This window comes from Clarias gariepinus, chromosome 10, assembly GCF_024256425.1.
Source record: "Clarias gariepinus isolate MV-2021 ecotype Netherlands chromosome 10, CGAR_prim_01v2, whole genome shotgun sequence".
NCBI classification, from domain to species: domain Eukaryota; kingdom Metazoa; phylum Chordata; class Actinopteri; order Siluriformes; family Clariidae; genus Clarias; species Clarias gariepinus.
Window position 1 is genome coordinate 30,874,792 of NC_071109.1, and position 20,834 is coordinate 30,895,625.

General features: G+C 38.9%; 1 protein-coding gene across 1 annotated transcript; it reads left to right on the forward strand.

Annotated features, from left to right (window-relative positions):
• Positions 1-702: 702 nt before the first annotated feature.
• On the forward strand, positions 703-18,669 carry c10h12orf4 (chromosome 10 C12orf4 homolog). Its single transcript, XM_053505064.1, has 14 exons — positions 703-761; positions 2,472-2,656; positions 3,145-3,290; positions 4,781-4,962; positions 5,253-5,352; positions 6,050-6,171; positions 6,284-6,390; positions 6,811-7,011; positions 7,259-7,387; positions 7,823-7,894; positions 7,974-8,176; positions 12,389-12,446; positions 15,839-15,906; positions 17,913-18,669. The coding sequence occupies exons 2-14, from the start codon at positions 2,479-2,481 to the stop codon at positions 18,003-18,005; spliced, it is 1,659 nt and encodes a 552-aa protein (XP_053361039.1). The 5' UTR covers positions 703-761; positions 2,472-2,478; the 3' UTR covers positions 18,006-18,669.
• The last annotated feature ends 2,165 nt before the right edge of the window (positions 18,670-20,834 follow it).

Below are 20,834 nucleotides of genomic sequence, written 5' to 3' on the forward strand. Positions count from 1 at the left end.
ACCTAGTTTAATACATTTTTGAACATGAGGAGATAATGACATTAAACACTCACTCACTCACACAACTTACTCATCGACTATACCACTTAATCCTGTATTCAGGGTCGCAGAGGGCCTCGAGCCTATCCCAGGAGACTTAGGGCACGAGGTGGGGTACACCCTGGACAGGGCACACATACACACACACTCATTCTCACACTACAAGCAATTTGAGATGCCACTTAGCCTAATGTGCAGTTCTTTGGACTGTGGAAGTAAAACGGAGTACCCTGAGGAAACCCACCAAGCACGCCGAGAACATGCAAACTCCATGCACACACACACGCACTCGAGGCCTGGGAAGTGCAAGGCCACATTGCATTACACCTTTTTTTAAAATACTTCATATTTTAATAATAATTGCATCTAGTTTTATACATTTTTGAATATGAGGAGATAATTACATTAAACTAAAAGAGCAATTTATCTACAGTTGAAAACAAAATATATATATAATACAAAAAAATCTTGCAAAAAATCCTAAATGTTGAGTATTTATAAAAATACAAAATAAACATTATTTTTTATATTTGCATTTGTGCTATTTTTAAATGAAACAGAACAAAGATTTTATTTCCATTTCAATGCAAATAACTTTTTATGTGATTTCTTTTTACTCTTTTGCCCTCTAGAGGTCAGATACGGTCAGTGCATGATATTTTAAGGTGGAACGGAAAATAAGAAACTGGTGAATAAGAGGCTAACTTCAGCCTCGTCTGTCAGTAAGTGTACTGTATTTACTGTTAAACGCAATATGGTATATTAACTACTTTACTTAACTTTAAACAGATTCGTGTTATGTGTGCGTTTGTAGAGACTGCATGTTAGATAGCTTAAATTTAATGCAGTAGTGGGATTAGTTAAGTTAGCTCGTGCCAGGCTCGTGCTAGTGTTGGTTAGCTAAGGTGTTACAGCTGTAATATTATTGGTTTTACTCTTTAAAAATTAAAATTGTACACTTCTTATAAACGCATTATGTCATTCCATTGCTTGTAGTGTTTTATATTTGCACACATATTGCATGTTCATATGCACTGCCATCCTGTGTGTGTGTGTGTGTGTGTGTGTATACTTCTCCAAGCAGATGGTGTGTAATGCATCTGCTCTCACATTTTAAACTGAATATATTAAATGCATGCATTTCTCAAGTGTATAATGACCACAGGGTATGTGTGTTGGTATCAGTGTTGACAGTTCATTTCAGGGGAAAGTCATGTGCATGCTAAACTGTCACTAGAAGTCGCCGCATGATGTCATATTAACATGCATATTTATTTGCACACACGAGGGTGTAAAACTGGTGGAATGTCTGATCCTTGAAAATCGACGTTACCGACTTGCGGAAGAAAAAGACACATCTGTCTGTGTGAACTGTACACACAATCATCCACCAACACCACTTGCACATTACAGGAACTCAGCTGGGAGTCATTGCCACATTCCCTGTATAGTCCTGACCACATTAAAGGAGTTCCTGGGAGGCCAGCTTTTCATGTGAAGCAGGCAGCCCAATGATGAGAAAAGGTTTTAACTCGATGGTATCCAAAGGAATTTGAATAATTTGCTTTTGTTACTGTAAATGAAGCCTGGAATAGAGTTTAATGCAAGGAAATGAAGGTTAAGGTGAAACAAACAGCAGTCAGTGGTTGTTTGGGAACAGCATTAATCAGTGACTGGCAGTTGGCAGTGTTGATTCTGATCAGTGATTGGTTCTCTAATCATTGGTTGGTTTTTTTGGGAACGATTCGGAGCAATGATTGGTTCCTGGGAGCGAATAGTTGTTGCTTGTTAGTAGGGATTCTGACAGTAAACTTACACACACACGCGCGCGCACACACACAAAAAAAAGTTGGCTATAGTTCCAGTAATGAAAATATGATGCAGCTAAGGACATATTATTATAAACAGAATGAGCAGCTCACCTCTCATATCCTCTGGCCCAAGTCGTTTGTTCTTTTGTCACGTGCCTCGTTCAAAAAGAACGAATCGTGGGTCATGAACGACCCATCACTAGTGCTCAGTTAATGGGTGTGATTTCATTTGGTGATTAAGAACATTAGCTTTCACAAGCACACCTCTGTCAGTGTTTACACACCAGTAATCAGTTGAGAGAACCAGCTTTGTTGCTGCTGTGATCTGAGCTGAAGAACTGCATCGAGTGCCGGACTATTGCTGATGTCTGCTTACAAAGTCATTAGTTTATGTTAGAAAAGTTGCTAGACTTTTTAAATAAAGTCACTCAATGGATCTAAAATATCACATCATCAATAAGCAATGTGATGTCATCTTCCTTCAGCGTGACCTCTCCGACCAACAGCAGTCATGTGACCCAGACGAAAGGAAAACAATCCCTCAGAAACAGATTCAATCTGTTTGTCCAGAAGTTTTTCCAATGTGTTTAGCATTTCTTTTTGTTTCCCTTCTGTTTCCAGGTGAAATATGAGGAAAACCAAAGGGAAAGCGAGCTCTACAGAGAAAGAATTTGTGTTTGAGTTTAAGGCGGGAAGAAATCACTGTGTCCTCAAAGTGCCTCTACAGTTTCCCGTTCAAGGCAACGTGAACGATCTGCACGGGAGACTCATGCTGCTCCACAACATGCCCTGCTTCGTAGAAAAGGGTGAGAAGTCGCTCTTCAAGTACTCAACAGTTCATCATAAAAAAGTCTAACCTCTCATCAGATCCATGCACAGATTGATACCTCAGGTTTTCAAGCTGCATGCATGCAAGTCAAAAGTATCGGCCCCCTGCATGAAGTCTAAATTGAGTGATATTTTGGCTTTAACAAATTAGAGATTTATTTTGTATTGCTTAACTCTCATTTAAAACTGCTTATATAATGTGTTAAAGGGTTCTGAACCCAGTTCCAGTTATTTCAAATCTCCTTAGTTGTTCTCTTTGTTTGATGCAGCCCAAAAGTTTGACCGTTCCGTTCTGTTCCCCTTGTTTTCGTATTTCCTGTGTGATTTTTGCAGACTTGAATAAATGAAAAAAGTAAGGTGTTTTTTCACATTTATTAAAAATAGTTTTGTTTGAAAATGATAAGCAGCAAATAAAAAAGGAATTCAGTCATACTGCATTTAGCTACACACTTGTGGTTTATTCCAGACTTAAAGAACAAACTTACTGCGTTCATTGAGAGAGAAACGTTAGACGATTACGACCGGGAGGCTGAAGCAGCTCTACAGAGGATCGCTAATGGAGAAGTTGACATTAATAAACTGAGCAACCTGTGGGCCAAGGCCTACACCGAGGTAAGAGCAATACAAATGCTGTGAAATACTGTAGTGTGTTGGATCTTCAGTGATGTTATTTGATTGAAATCATATTGTCATGGTATAAAGCGATCGGTAGCTACCAGTCCCTGACTGCAGCATGTTGTACCCGGGTTGAGTTCTCATATCTGATAGGTCAGAAGGTGGTGATTCAATTTCTGTAACAGCAGCTTTGCAAGTTTCACCAACTGGAGGCCAAATTGCAGGTTTATTAATCGGCCAAAAGACAGGATTGGTGCTGATTTTGTTTCTTTTATGTTAAACATAAATAGCCATTTTTCAGTGTTTTCCCCCCCATGTCTTGTAGTGTCCGTAACCACATCAAATGCATATTGCCATATCTTAACAATTTTGTATTTTAGAATAACACACTTTTTTCAGATTTATGTCTTTTCATGTGAAATCTAAATTGGCCAAGTTTCAACTGAATGACAGTTAAGACCGTTAAAGGATTTGAATTCAAAAAAGTAACTGACACTACAGACATAAAAGGGAATGAAACTGTATTTAGCAAATGTGTTTCTTTTTATCTGATAATAATCTAAATGTGTAGCATTTTTCCAAAAAAAACCTGAAACATGGAGTAAAGAAGCATTAAGTATTATAAAAATGTTGTAACATGATCCTATCTGAAAATCCTCTTATTCACCTATGTAAATGGATGCCCCTCATATTTAGACTACTAGATGTGCCTGCGGCTTCGTTCGCATGAAATTTAATTGCATACTCGTACAATAAGTGCATTTTAAAAACTGTACAGCGCCACAAAATTGGAATGAACTACAATTTTTACATGTTACCGTCAAGTGCACAGAATAAAGGGGTGAGATTGCTTTATTAAGGAGATTTCAATCACACACTCATAAATGCGTATTAAAAAATGTACAGCGCCATCTGTTGAATTTTGAGATGAACTAATGATTTTTTCAAGGTTGATATTTTTTTAAAGTTATGAGGCTGTTTCCCATTAAAATTACAAAGTAGCTTATCTTCTCTTCCCGTTTGTGATAAAACGAACTCTATACAATATGTTACCTCAAGCTCGGCCAAATACACCTGTGACCTCATTACATTATGCGTGCAAACAAACAAACAAACAAAATTTCCAAAAACCATTATGATGTGTTCTATTACTTATCTAACATCACCACAAATTATTCTTCTGCAAATATCTTCAATGTACAGACACGCCAACTTTACAGCTTTATTATATGTATAGATTCTACCGTGTTGAATTCAGGCAGTACTGTATGTGTGACAACAAAAACGTGACACCCACTGGACGTGTCCAGTCTTTGCGCAAAGTCAAGACCCTAATATTAAATAAAGAAAATGTAAAAAGCAGAACATGTCTGCCGTTCGCAGTGACATTAATATTCCTATGCATTTAGATTTAGTAAATCATTTAGCATGTAGTTTTAAAATGATTTAACAGCCTCACTGAGTACTCGTGTGGTGTTTGCTTTTAGACCACACTAGAACACGCCCGACCTGAGGAGCCCAGCTGGGACGAGGACTTTGCTGATGTGTATCATGAACTGATCCACTCTTCGGCCTCAGAGACATTACTCAACCTGGAACACAATTACTACGTCAGCGTGTCCGAGCTCATCAGTGAGAGAGACATGGAGCTCAAGAAACTCCAGGAGAGGTCAGTAGTCCGTAAAGTACTGGTGCCTAGGATCCTGGGTTCTTTGATGTTTCTTAAGATTATGGCTGTAACTTACCTGTTAGTACTAATAGAGGTGGGACTGGTTTTTTCATAGAATTTGAAAGGCATGTTGAGGACATGATTCAGAGGTTAGAAATCTAGATGGTCCCCCCTATATGTCCTCAGCTGTAAAACGTTTCCGGTGCACAGAAATTTTCTCACGTTTAAAAAGAGAGGTTATTTCTCATAATAGGTGTTAACGTTGTTGTTGTTTTTTCCCACCCATATAGGCAGGCAGTGGAAATGGACAAAGTCATGCAGGAGCTGGGGAAGACCTTGAGCGATCAGGACGTTAATACAGTAGCAGCGCAGCACTTTGACGCTCAGCAAGTAAGGCCACTAGACGCAGTGAACCATCGTCCATACCGCTAGGGTCGCACGGGGAGTCAATCCCAGGAGACTTCAGGGACAAGGCAGGGTACACGCTGGACCGAGTGCCAATCATTGAAAGGGCACACACATATACACAGTCATGGGCAATTTTGGGGAACGGCAATTTGCCTAATCCGGAGTACCCGGAGGAAACCCATCAAGCACACATGCAAACTCCATACACACAGAGGCGGGAGTCGAACCTAAGCCCGTGAACCATCACTTTCCTTTTTTTTTCATTAATAGTAAAGATTATTCGAAAAAACAGTTAGGAAAATGTCACCCAAAATTACTGACATAATATCCAAATAAAAATACTGCTAACAGTAGAGTATATGCTCAAGCACATAATAATTAACATTCAGACTATTAGAAGATGGAGATGAGTGCTTGCCTATTATTTTTAAAATGCACTTTTTTCTTGCACTTACCGTTCATTTCATGCATTTGTTTGAATTTTACTCCACTAATCATCAGCTCGAAAAATCACTGACCTTACCTTTAAAGAAACGGATTGATTAAAGTTTTGTAATAATACATTTTGCATTTACTTAGACTCAAGAAGTCCTTGAAAAAAGGAATTAGACTTTTATTTATACACAATATACAGTACTTTTTGTACAGTAATACAGTAGCTGTCGTGACTGTTGTTTAGGTTTTGGAGAACAAGTGGGCCAGTGAGCTGAAGCAGGTAACCGGTATCCAGAAACAAGAGTACCAGGAGTGGGTGGTTAAACTACACCAGGACCTTCGCAAACCTAACAACAGCACCATCACGTAAGTGAAGTTCAGGACGACCCGTGAACAGAAGGAAATAAAAAAAAGGATAATAAGGATGTGAGGATAATATACATCCTGTTAAAATGTGATATTTGGGGTTGTGTTGCAGTGAGGAGATTAAGGTACAGCCTGGGCAGCTGAGCGAGGCCGGTGAGTCGGGGACCAGAGTGTTCGAGGAGCATCGGCAGCTGGAGGAGAGCTTCACCATTCATTTAGGTATTCATTTACTGTATACCAGACTGTACAAAATGCGATAGTATGTCTTTTGTATATGTATTGTTCCAGTTCAATGTCAGCAGGTCTCCCATGTTACAGTATATGTTGCTAATATTTTCTTAGGTATTTTCCTATCATAAGTCAATTCTGCTATAATATTTGCTAACATAATGTCCCAATAGAAATATGAAAACCTAATAATAGGAATGAACATAATCCTAACCTCTATTTCCAAATCTATAAACCTAGCTGGTTCTATTTAAAAGCAATATTCAAAATTGTCATTTAAACCACAGACTTCAATTATAAGGAAAAGGCAGCGACCGTTGCCATATCCAAACATTTACACCCTGCAAATATGTCCATACATCAGTGGTTTATCCATCATGTCGTTTTCCATCTCTGTGCCAAACGCTTCAGGGGCTCAGCTGAAGACGATGCACAACCTGCGGCTGGTGCGGGCCAACGTGTTGGACTTCTGCAAGCACAGACGCCACGGCAGCGGGGGCAGCGTCAAGCTGCGTCGGCTTCAGACGGCGTTCTCGCTCTACTCGTCCTCTCTCTGCGGCCTCGTCCTGCTCGTCGATAACAGAGTAAACTCCTACAGCGGCATAAAGAGAGGCACGGCACCTCACTCTACCACGTCACTACACATGAACCCTTTCACACAGCCAAGTGGTTATAGATAATTACATATATACTTTATATAACATTGGATTACATAGAAGTTCAGTTTAGGTGTACTTTTCTATGGACAAACACTTTGTAAATACTGTTTCAATTTATTTATATTTTACAAAAGCATAGCAGTCATTTTTTTTAGCATGACATGTGCTTTAACCTCGGTCCCTTGTTCCTGTTAATGCAGATTTTGCCACCGTGTCTCAAGAGTGCACAGATTTCCATTTCCCTCGGCTTTCCGAGCAGCTGGAGGTGGTCCAGCAGGTGGTGCTCTACGCACGGGCTCAGCGCAGCAGCAAGCAGAGAGAACAGCCGGGTGAGTGACACAGCAACTGTGTGTGCGAGAGTGTGTGTAGGCGTGTGCGTGGGTGTGTAGTGGATTCCCCCTTTTTCAGAGCACCCACCTCTGCATTGCACCATGGAGTATCCAACTTCACGGGCTCCGCAGGGAAGTGTTGCGTTCCCTTTGCCTTGTGCCAGCAACAATGAAATACTATCCAGCTCTTTTCTGGCTGTCTAAAGATTTCACCAGAATTCTGTGCACCCTGTTAGTCACAGACTTTTGATCAAGTGAATTTACTGTCGACGTATGGAGCTTGTAAGATGATGGATGCATTTAAGCATGAATTTATATGCATATACACATTTTGTTTACGCACCCAGTTCTTAGTTATAAATCAGAAAAGGAGTAAAATACAACAAGCTGAGCTGGTACAGAAGAACTAACCCAGTCAGCACTTTTGTTTTGCAGAGATGCCCAGAAATGGGAGCAACGATGAAAAAAGCAAGAACATCGAGCGAAACCCTTCTAATATCCTTCCCGGTAAATTTGTCCCTCAAAACACATTTTACTCACGTCTTAATCACTATAGACAAACTTAATTTTTTTTCTCCCTCGGCAGGCGAATTCTATATCACTCGTCATTCCAACTTGTCCGAAGTTCACATAGTGTTCCATCTGTGCGTTGACGACAACGTGCGCTCGGCAAACCTCACGGCACGAGACCCGGCCATCATGGGCCTGCGCAACATCCTGAAAGTGTGCTGCACGCACGACATCACCACCATCACCATCCCGCTGCTGCTCGTGCACGACATGTCTGAGGTATGACCGCAGCGTCCCGGGATACACTGGTCGTTGTGACGTCTCAATTGTAGGATGTACTTCAAGTTGCCAGTTTATTAGATACCATTTTCATCTAGCGTAAATGAACAATTTAGATCATATCCTGCTTTTGAATACTGACTACAAGTCAGACCAGTTTAAGTTTCTACCAAAGGTTCAGTTCACATTTAATGCTTGAACAGGAGGGTCACATGGTGGCTCAACAGGTATTCTTGATGCATTTAAGCCCATGACCCTGCGTTACTGTCTGAATAGAACTTCTGGTGTTTGTCCTCGATTACGAACCGACTGATTGAAACCGGTAAGGCTGATTCAAACCCACCTGGTCCTATGTGAAAAAGTAATTGCCCCCTTGCTAAGTCGTGAATGAACTGTAATTTTTTTGAAGGCAGAGTTGCCACACCCAGGCTTGATTACTACCAGACCTGTTGAATCAAGAAATTTGAGTGTGACAAATATTAATATAGAATAGTGTTCCATTTAATTAAGTACTAGGATAATAATAGGGTTATATTTATCAAATAAATCTTCAAAAGAATGAGCGTGATGCTTGTATTTGACATCCAGAGCTGTGACCGGTGAGAGCCTGAAGTGAATAAGTAACTTTAATTATTTATTATTTTCTGGCATAGAAGCTAACAGTTCACAGTGAACATCAAGCAAATGCAGCTGAATGGCAGAATGTGACAAAGCCTGACTGTTGCTCGAGCTACGTGACCACTTAAAGCACAGAATAATTACTTTAAAAATGCATGCGCTCTTTTCCAGTCACCTGTAAACAATCTATTTTCCCCCAAAACCTATTTTCCCAATGAAATGAAAAGCACATGGAGGTCTGTGAAACATGGTTCCTTGTCCTGTGAGCTCTATTAAGCTTAATAAATTGCGTACATTTACAGGATTAGCTGCAGAAGCTCTGCTACAGAAGTCGTGCTGATTCATGATCAGAAATCCAGAGCCTGGCTAACTAGGGTTTCATTGCTTATCCTCACACACACACACACACACACACACACAGGTCATACATAGTATCTCAGATTCCCCATCGCAAAATAAAACAGCTGGAGAAAAAAAAATTAACACCAGCAAGGTCATGTCTGATTTATTGTTGCTCACATACCAAGTCTGTGTGTTACCATTAATCTGACCTTAATTTTATCTCAGCCGTTCTGAGATACCGGGAGGGCCAGAATGTCCCTATCAAATTTTTAAGTAGGATTTCTTTTTTTATGTTACCTTGGGAAACAAAAGAAGATTTAAAGCTCAAAATGGGAAACTTGTACTAGATATTAATTCCAGCTTTGTTGTGTTTTATGTCCTGAAATGATGTGTTCGAGCCATAGTATTGACATGTCAGGACTCAGGACGCTGTTCTCTGAGATATAATACGAGGTGATATCAAAAAGTTTTAAGACAAGTTTTGAAACAGGCCACCAGGCACAAGGCTGCACTCAGTTACAGGGAGCAGTGGCTTTCATAAGTCAGCGTGCCAAAAGACATCACCCTGTGTACGGCTGTGCAACTGTTGCTATTCTGAAAATGTGAAAACTATTGTGCAACTTGTGCATGATGGTCGTCGGAGATCAATCAACAACATTGCTGCCATTTGTCGGAGCAGAAGGAACATCGCGTCTGAGAATTCCCGTGAATTGACCTTTTTTTTTTTTTGTCGAGGATCATTATCGGCGACGAAACATACAGTGGGAGTATGGTATGAGCCTGAGACGAAGCAACTGTCTGAAAAAGGCGAGGCAGGTCTTCAGCTCGTCTTCAGTGCATGGTCATCGTCTTTTCTGACATTTGCGGCCTTCAATAGCGAATTCTACTGCCATGTTTTGAGGCGTCTGTTGGAGAACATGCGGCGAAAGCAACTGGATCTTCTTTTTTAGTATTAAAATGTTTTTTTGTTTTTTTTATTAGGTTTTTTTTTTCCAAGTGTTTAGTTTTTATTTCCTTCCTCATGATGCTAATTGACAAGATGGCGAGAGCACAGTGCTGGGAACCATGGTTACAAAATCCAGACTCTGGATGCCCATTGAGATGGCCTGATATGAGAAATGCCGGCTCCTTATAGAGCAAAGCATGCTCAGACAGGGCAAAACCAGTGGTGTGGAGAACCACAGTCATTTCCATTCAGTCTACTTTAAAACATTGTACAGTATTCATCTTCAATTCTGTAAGCTGATCTGCTCACATGTCTCCAACATGTATGTCTGAGATGAGACCGTATGAACATTTTCCAACCTGCATTTCTGACAAACAAAAAAGGAAGTATATTCTGTATAGAAGGTCTAATTCATGATGACAGCCTTAGTATTTAGCGACATATCAGTTAACTAAGCATGGTTAGGCATTCGTGGTTAGACAGGGTCATGAAAGAAAGAAAGAAAGAAAGATGCCTAGGTGACTTTGATGTCTTGCTCCAGCTGTGAATGTGTATGTTGCTATATGCTGCCATGTCATCTTATCCCAGGGTGTTTTTCCAGACCAGCATTAATTAATGAATAAAATGTCCTTTTGAATTTCGAATACTTTTAAACAATTTATTTACCGTTAGTGTGTGCATTGCATATCAGGGAAACTGTTATATTGAAATTAGATTTAAGCTGTTTCCTTATCACTGGATATGTATCTCATAGTGTTAATGTCAGTCTGTACTGTAGCGTCATCAAAATAGATGCAGCGAGAGTGAAGAAAACAGATGCTAATTCGTTCGGAGCGTTTCTCCTCTGGATTTTGCTAAGACCATCATTTGGTTCAGAGTTTAACCTTCTCTCTCCATAAATTTGAAATCAAGTCCTTGTGCTCTCACATTAGCTTGGGTCGACTAAATTTAGTCACTTACTTCAGCACATAAAGCCGAACGGATGTCTCATCTCTTTCTGCAGTACAGTATATAGCATACGGTTTTGCTGTTTTTATTACACAACATAGTCATGTCCTGTAATTTAGACTTTTTTTCCCTTTTTAAGTGACCCAGGATAGATTTAGCTGAAAAGTTAACACTCCCTGATCCCAGTCCAGCTGACCACAGACTGCTCGTAAGGAATACATTTACATTTACGGCATTTGGCCCTCCATCCTGAACGACTTGCATTTTATTTAATTATATACAGCACTGTGTATCAGAACAGTTGAGTGTTAAGGGCCTTGCTTAAGGGCTCAACAGTGGCAATTTTGGTGATGCTGGGGTTTAAACCTGGGACCTTGTAATCAGTAGTGCAACACCTGAGCTATTCCTGCGTTGTTGTTTTTTGTTTGTTCGTTTGTTTGTTTTTTTATCCAGATACAGGGTAGGCTAAACGTCTGTGAAAAAATAACGAAAAGCACGCTGTTGAGTTTTTTTAGCACTCCTTTATTTAAAAAACACATAATTGGATAATTAATGTCTTGTTGTTTGTTTAATGTAACTCAAAATTTTAGATATTTTATGTACTATGCATTAGTTTTTTACTGATAAAAACCTTTATTGCTGAATAACTAGAGGTTTTTTGTGTTTAAAAATATATTTTATGCATGTCTATATATAAAAGACATGATTATGTGTATATAATTGGGGGGGGGGTAAATTCCTGAGATGGCATGAGGAAGGAACATAGAGAGGAACAAGACTCATCCTCATTTGAGATTTCCAGAGAACTAATACATGTCAAACAACAACACCTACTATTAAGACTTCGCACTGTCCGCATACCTCAGCTTCTAGACGCTCGTGATTGGTTGGCGCTCTCTGTGATCAAGTCATCCTGCTGTCCCAGACAGCACAGCCAGTTTCCCTCCTTTGTTTTCCACCCTTGCATATCTGAGGTGTCCTTGATGTATGAACTCAATCTCCAAAAGACCCGACAAACTATTTTCTGTTGTCCTATTCTTAATTGTCTACGTTACACTTTTAGATTCTAGTGACTCCTGCATTTTATGGCTTCATGCATATGCAGTTATTTCTCATTTTTACATAACATGCAATTGCGAATGAGGACAGATACAGTACATAATGAGTAAACATGTACTGTATACTGTATGCTTCTAATTCTAGTTTAATCAAATAGAAAACCAGGCTTTAATAGGTGTTCCTTTAAATAAAACGTTACCAATATTGCTACATTTTTGAGCACTGCTTTTTGCCTAGAGTCTGTCACTTGGATAAAATTTAATATAAACTATATTATCTCACACTTTTCCTTTGTGCAGGAGATGACCATCCCCTGGTGCCTAAAGCGAGCTGAGTTGGTGTTTAAATGCGTGAAAGGTGAGTAAGCAAAGAGCACAAGGAGGATCTGCTGACTTTAGAGAACTCGCTGCCGACTACATGATTACTCACAGGGATAAGAGCTTCAGCCAGAAACTTTCAGCCTCATTCGTACGTTTCTTGTGGGTTTTCGCAGCAAATATGCAAGTGTTAATAAGGGTTAATATTTCAGAATATAATCTTCAAATCCCAGTTTGCTTTCTGTGTAAACAGATTGGATAAAGACCAGAGAAGTAATACTGAATTTAATTTTGCGGTCTAGTATATAAAACCTTAAAATCCTCCACTTCGCTCCTGCATTTAGGTTAGAATATAAATAAGAAGTACACGTTTGACTTTCTGCAGGAAAAACGCTGTGCATGCTGGAGAAAGAAATGCCGCAATAGTTATCATTTACAGTATGCATGCAGCCTACACTTTACTAACCACTTGATCAGACTTCCGGGAGGTTTCATTGCAACTACGACAACCCTAGTTCTAAAAAAAAAGTAGGAACAGTATTGAAATTGGCAATAAAACCAAAAAGGAGTCATCCGAAAAGTCATTATTTGGTCATTATTATATATATTATGATTTACCTTGTGAATTTATTTGTTTTTTGTTCCATTTTGCATTTGATAACGCCAGAGTCCAGGGGTAGCTCAGTGGTTAAGGCATTGGACTATGGAAGATCCCCAGTTCAAACCCCACAACCACCAAGTCATTACTTGGCCCTTAACCCTTACTTGGCCCTTAAATTATCATTTACAGTATGCATGCAGCCTACACTTGTGCAGGCAGGCCAGTGTAGCACTCTTACTCTGTACAGTATTTAGCAGCCATGCACGTGTTATCTCAACAGAATCCAGTTTGGCATTGTCCTGCTGGAAAATACAGGAATGTCTCTGAAAAAGATTGTGTTTGGATGGCAGTATGTTGCTCAAAAAAGAACATATTTTCCTGCATTTTAGGTGCCCTTACAGATAAGAAGTTCACCCATGCCACGGGCACTGGCACACCTGCATACCCTGACTAATGCTGGCTTTTGGCCCTGACGCTGATTACAGCTTGGCTGGTCCTTTTTAACTTTGACCCAGATAACATGACGGTTGTTGTTTCCAAAAACTATTTAAAGTTTGACTCGTATGACAACAAAGCACGTTTCCAGTGTAGGACTGTCTATCTCCGATGTCCAGGGACGTTTTTGAACAGTGTTGAGGAACAGCTCCCTGTAACCTCACGTTGGATTTGTAAATGAAGCAACAAATGGTGTTAATGGACATAAAGGTTTACCAGAGTGTTCCCGAGCCCACATCGTGATCTCCACTACAGAAGCATGACGGTTTGTAAGGCTGCGATGTCTGAGGGATCGGAGATCACGCGTGTTCAGTAGCGGTTTTTCGGCTGTGCCCTTCATGTATTGAGATATGACGGGTTTCGTTGAAGTTTTTGATGATATAGTGTACTAACCTTGGGGAACGTTATCCCGAAAGCAGTTGATAATTTACTGCCGTATCTGTTGGCAAATCGCGAGCCTCGCCCCATCCTTGCTGTGGAATGACCAGGCCTTTCTGTGAAACTTTATTGAATAAATGAATGAAATAAATGGATAAGGGAAGGAATTATTGTAGAAAGGAATGGATGGATCTCTCCTTCTTCCAGTTGCACGTTCCTGCAGTTAATGCTCAGATCATGCAGACACAGGTCAGGAGAACTTCACATCAAACTCAAGGGTCGACACCAGATGCCCTTCCTGACACAACTCCCAGAACTGGCACTCAATTGATTTTGTTTTTGATCCATTGATTGCGTAAAACACCAAATACTGTTGTTTGTGGAAACCCCAGCTATTTCAAAATTTCTTAAAATAGCTCATCTGGCACCAACGACCATGCCACAGATCCAAGGTTACGTTTTTTTTGATGTTTCATGTGAACATTAACTAAAACCCTTGCCCTGTGTCTGCATGGTTTATGGTTATTGGCTAATATAAATAATTGCATTATTGTGCAGACGATCTATATTTCGTGTTTAAGGCCAGTATTTTCTCATATAATAATTTACACAACAAAATTTTGTTACTTTAATCCACAAAATGACCTTTTGTGAAAATATCAAAATAGATTATTTCAGTCATTTTTGCTGCCTAAAGTCAAAAACACAACTTATCCAACTGTTACATAGAGTAAGTGAAATGTTAAGAGGTGTTATTTAGTTAAATACTGTAAAATTAAAATTATATAAGTTTTTTTTCTGTCTGAAACGTTCATGAAGTATTGTGGGGTGACAAGAGATTAAACTATTATGAATCACTTGGTATATTTGTAAAGCTGTTATATTTATAAGTTTATAATTAAAGAACATAAGAAATCTTTTAATCGAATTGTAGCATTATATTTAACGGCAATCTGAAAATGAGTGATTCGTCTTTTTCCTTGGTGAGACCAGAAAATCTGTGATTTTATTTTGTAGATGAAGCTGAGTGTCAGTGACCTTTAATCGTATGACTGTTACAGCTTTAACTAAGAAATGAAATGATGTCTTTGTAAAAGAAGAGCGTGTACCTTAGATCATTACAGGCTCTGAGACATACAGTACAGTACTACCGGAGAACGTGTCTCCTTTTATTCTATTAACACAACGAGCACAAGTACCACCCGGGTAAAGCTGCACCCTGGTTATGATTAGAATTATGATGTAAGATTGTATTTATGAGAATATTTGGAATAAAAATTGATAACATATAGACATATATATATATACTAATTTCCAGTATTTGTATTAAATTTAATTGAAAAAAAAAAATACAAACAGAAGTTTAATGGGAGAACTTTTCCATATTTACCTTATGAGAGAACTTTCAACTAATTAGTTCAGTGGGGGAAAAGATGGATAAAAAACAATAATAAAAGATTTGATTTGATTTAATTTAATTTATATAAATAAATTGATGAACCTTTAAATTGATGAAGAGCACCTGAAATACTGTAGAACGTCAAAATACCCGACTTTCACTGCTTCTCTTTTCAGATGTTGGAAAACCAATGAAGAGCTATTTCGAAACCTATTTTTATAACAGTTTTAAGATGGGTGTGGCGCCATATAACTAATAAAACCTCCCTGTTATTGTAATTCGGTCAGTATAGTTTAGTTTTATTTCAATTTACTGTCCTCTAACTCTGTGTGTTTATGCTGATCGAGACCGCTAGTGTGTGTGTGTGTGTGTGTTGCATCGTAATTCATAGTGTCACAGTATCTCTACATCCCTAGTAATCAGTAGTAAAATTAAGGGGAACTTTTTGCTTCTCTCAAAAACTCTGTTAAGAAGTGAAGGTCCTTCTCCCTGATTCTGCAGTTGTGTTGTGTTTGGATCATGGAATCGAAATGTTTTTTTTTTTTTTTTGTGTTTGCAGGCTTTATGATGGAAATGGCATCATGGGACGGAGGCATCTCTCGGACTGTTCAGTTCCTCGTTCCTCAGGTATGAACTTGGAAGCTCTCGAAGCAAACAAGTCTTCTGATTCTTTAAAATTTTTACTTTTCCCCCCTTAATTACAGCAGTGTCTAGTGCACTGACCCATTCCCTTTAGTTCATTCATTTGACACTGATGAAAAGAAATTCGGCACTAATCTCATCTCCGGCTTTAGCGCAACCTTTTCCTGCATGTCCTATGCTTTATTGAGCACCAGCTGCCACCATTTCTGTAATAACCTGGGAAAACCCGTAGCGTGTTCCCTCTCGCTGATAGACCAACAGGATAAAACAAGCATCAAAGGGATCTTTGACATTTGCAACTGGCAGTTTTACACCACGTCCTTTATCAAAATAGCACCGTCTAAAACTTATATATATACACACACACACACACAGTGGAGAAAAGGCAACTCAAAGTTTCAGCTCCCTCCATAAATATTCTATAGGATTAAGGTCTGGACACTGGCTAGGCCACTCCTATCTATCCTAATTTGCTTCTTCTGTTTGGGGTCATTGTCATACTGGAAGACCCATTCACGACCCATCTTCAGGAGTTTCTCATTCAAAAAGTTTGCCCATTGGCCACTCAATGTGGCAAAGTCGGTCTGCACCTTTAACAGAGAGACAGCCCCAAAGCATGATGTTTTCACCTGCATGCCTGACTGTAGGTATGGTGTTCCTAGGGTCATAGTCAGCATTTATCTTCCTTTCAAAAATTGCAGAGTCGAGTTGATGCCAAAGACCTCAATTGACTCATCTGACCACAGCACTTTCTCCCAATCCTTCTCTGTTCATTGGCAAACTTCAGGCAGACCTATACATGTGCCTCCTTGAGGAGGGCAACCTTGCAGTGCTGAAGGATTTTAATCCATGGCAGCGTATTGTGTTACTATTGGTTTGTTTGGTGACGGTGGTCCCAACTGCCTAAAGATCAATCACAAGGTCCTTCCATGTAATTCTGGACAGATCCCTTTTTTTCATGATCATCGTTACCTGACGAGGTAAACTCTTGAATGAAGCTCCAGGCCGAGGGCAATTGATGGTCACTTTGCAATTTTTCCATTCGCGAATAATCTCTCCAACAGTGTTTTCCTTTGCACCAAACTTCTTGTAGCCCACTCCAGCCTTGTGCAGGTCTAGAGTCTTGTCCCTGACGTCCTTTGGTCTTGCCCTTGGTGGTGAGGTTTGAATGGAAGATATATAACCTACACGCAACTAGTTTTTGTTAGGAGAGCATTCCTAAATTAATCAGTGTTCCACATGACCAGAATGTGTGAGCCAGAATTATTGTTGATTGGTAGAGGATCAAATAATTAATTTACTTACTAAATGCAAGTAATTTTATATAATGTTATAATGTTATTATTATTTTTTTTTTGTGGATTTGTGTAAGCATAGTACTGTGATTTTAAATAAAGCCGTACATGCAGGAATTACGATCCTGTGGATGGGAGCCCACTCCAGTCGTTCCCAATAACGTTCGGCAAGTAGAACGTCTGATCCTTAAAAAATCTACGGATAACTACTCACCAAAAGACGCATCTGTCTGTGGGAATTGTACACGCAGTCGTTCAGTTTGCACATTACAGGAATTCAGCTGGGAGTAATTGCCACACCACCCATACAGTTCTGACCTCGCTCTATTTCAACATGTTTAGGGCATTAAAGGAGTTCCTGGGAGGCCAGTGTTTCAAATGTGAATCAGACCAACTTTCTACCTTGATGGTATCCAAGCACTAATGATACACCGGGATAAATGCATTAGAGTAGCCAGGGATTATATTGAGAAATAAAGGGAGTTTATACTTTCATAACTGAGTCCTATTATTCTTTACATTCAAAAGTCTCAGTTTGACATGAGCGGCCCTCGTACAGTATGTTACAGTATTTTTAAAGCGTTATCTTTCACATTACTCATTTTCTGACGTGCATCGTTTTCTTTTGCACTTTGCATTCTCAGTGATTCATTATAGTAAGCACTTTGACTTTGCAACTTCTGCTTTATTTGACAGACTATATCAGAGGAAATGTTCTACCAGCTGAGCAACATGCTGCCTCAGATCTTCCGAGTCTCCTCCACCCTCACGCTCACATCGAAACGCTGAGCACAGACACACAAAGCACCAAAAAGGATCTCTCAGTTCACCTTGCAGCTCTTGTTGGATGAGCTGCTGTGAGTTGGAGATTAAGGAAATGTGAAATGTGATCATATTGGACAGAATGCGAACATGGACTTTATGAGCCTTATATCATCTTTTTTTCCCCTAATCTGCTTCAGCTGTATTATATCTGTGTAATCTTATTAAATTGTATTCCGGATGCGTAAAAAAATGTGTGTTTTAATGGACAAGAATGCCACAGCTGTGATTATTGAGAACTTTCTCTCAGCTCTGCGTATTCTAAACAACTAGTGTGTGTTAGCAAACTCTGCGATGACCTCCGGATATAGTAGCAGTCTAAGTATTTAGACATGTGGTGGAAAATGGAGCCCTGGGACATCTAGGGGGGCATGGGTCCATTCTGAAGTATCTGATTTGTTGCTTGGTGCCGAACTAACAGCCATGAAATTACATTAAGGTACTAGCGTCCAAGTTGCCCTGTAGTTCCCAATAGCGGGAATTTGCTTAAAATAGCTGTAACAGTGATTTAACAAACATGATGCATAGACACAACTCTAAAATCAGACAAATAGCGGCGGTGGCCGCTTGTTTTTTTTTTTTTACCTAATATTGAAATGCAGATATAAAATAGAAAAAAAAAAGTACATTTACAGTATAGCGACTTCCCCAGTGAAAGTGAAAGTGCTTTTACACCAGCTCTTTTTTTGGTTATTCAGATAATGTACACATGTCATTATGAACTTTTTGTCCTCTTAGGGGGCTTAAAAGTTTTAATGTAATAAAATGAATGATCGATCTAAAAATGAAAAGAAAGCTTCGAGCCACTATTAAAGATTATGACTCAGCAGAAATTAACTCATTCCTGTCATGAATGTCAGTATTAAAAGGCAAGACTCAGTACAGTACAGAACAGGTAGTAAGTGCTTCAGTCATGTTAATCCATCTTTCAGAGTGTACTGTAGTAATGAAATATCACAACTCAATTCGTAACCGTAATGTTATCTCATCATTACATCATGGGTGTCCATGTTTTGTTTGCTGATATATAATTAATAATAATAAATGCTTTTGAGTTTACCTGGAGTTAATGATACAGCTAAAAATGATCCCTGAAAAGCTTATTTAATAAGACTCCTTTATAAACATCCAACTAATTTTCTTCATAAACATCATACCACTCACTAGTGTGGACACATGGGATTAACGCATTTTAGAACCTTTGAAAGGTTTTATTCAGAACCTTAAATCTATTTTTTTTTATTCTTCTCAAAATAATGATTATTGTTTGATTTATGTTATGATTTACTGGGGAAATATGCACAATTCATAGACTTGAATTTTTGTAGTTGTTGTATTCACTTTGTCAATGTGAGCATATTTAATTTGAAACAATAAATATATATTTGGATTTTGTTTTTAATTAAGATAAAATATTGGATAATATTAAATATAAAAAATTCTGATTAGCAAAATGCTGCTTTTCATTTTTGCGATACTGAATCCTTGGTTATTAACCAATATTCAGTGGAATTGTTTAAAATTTTCCTTCCAAATGCAACCCATAATAGGAGGCAAAGTGTTATAGTTGTTAGCAATGCCGGGTCGAGGGCTCGATTCCCACCTCAGGTCTCCGTGCGTGGAGTTTGCATGTCCTTAGTGTGCTTGGTGGGTTTTCTTTGGGTACTCCGGTTTCCTCCCACAGTCCGAAGACATGCCAATCAGATTAATTCCCAACTTGCCCATAGTGTGTGCATGTGTGTCCTGTCCTTACTTTGATAAACACTTTCGATCCTTTACGTTTGTTACATCCAATCAAATTTTTAAATTTCTCCCCTAATATCTGACATTTAATGCTTTTATCACCCTGGTTCTGATTTCCAGAAAAAGAAACCTTGTAAGTATTACCAGAATCACCAGGAGAAGCTAAAATAAGATATTTATTGTATTAAATGCCCCTATTCACCTGTACTGTCTTAAGTGTATACAGATTCACAAGTCCGCCATTAGTGAACTTGAACTTGAGGTAATGTGTTTTTGTCAGCTCCTGGTTCAAGTAAAACTGCAACTCCTCAGTGTCCTTTTTTTTTTTTATAAGAACTTGTATGTGGGATAAGGATGACGAGCTTTTTTTCTGTGCTGCATTGCAGTCAGTGACCTGCTGTATGTTACTTTCCACCAGGGGGCGCAGTGTTAAAACACCAGTAACTCGAGCTGAAAAAGTCCAAGTTGCTGATCTCATTTGTCAAGTGACTCTGACCATGTGAGACAGTAAATCACTGAGTGGTCTAAGTGATTTAGCATGTGTTTTTATAATAGATGCCAATTAAAGGTCAGAAGTGTTCTCTGTAACGCACAGCCTGCTACTTAATTAGTCTCTTTTTAAAACCTGTAATAAAACCATTAAAGTTGTTTTTTTATTTGCCATTAAAATCAAATGAATTAAAGGCCTTTTTCATTCTACGGTTATATCTTTAAGAACACTGATACTGTAACTTAACCTTGGTGTCTCATACGTACTGTAGGCATCATAACTACACTTCCTGGTTATTTGTTTTATGGTTGTATGAAACATTCACAATAAAATTGAACAAAATACCACCCTCTAATCCCTGGAAAGCATTTTGTAACTGCTGTTAAATTTTATCCTGCCTTTTAGTGTTCTGTAGCAGTAATTAAAAACATTTTCCATTGACAGTAAAATGTTTTATTGGGCTGAGATGCACGCGCTTTGCAAACAGTAGATAACCAAGGGGAAGCATGCTGATCTACTAAAAATGCTTTTATATTAACTACGTCAGTTTTACATACTACTTT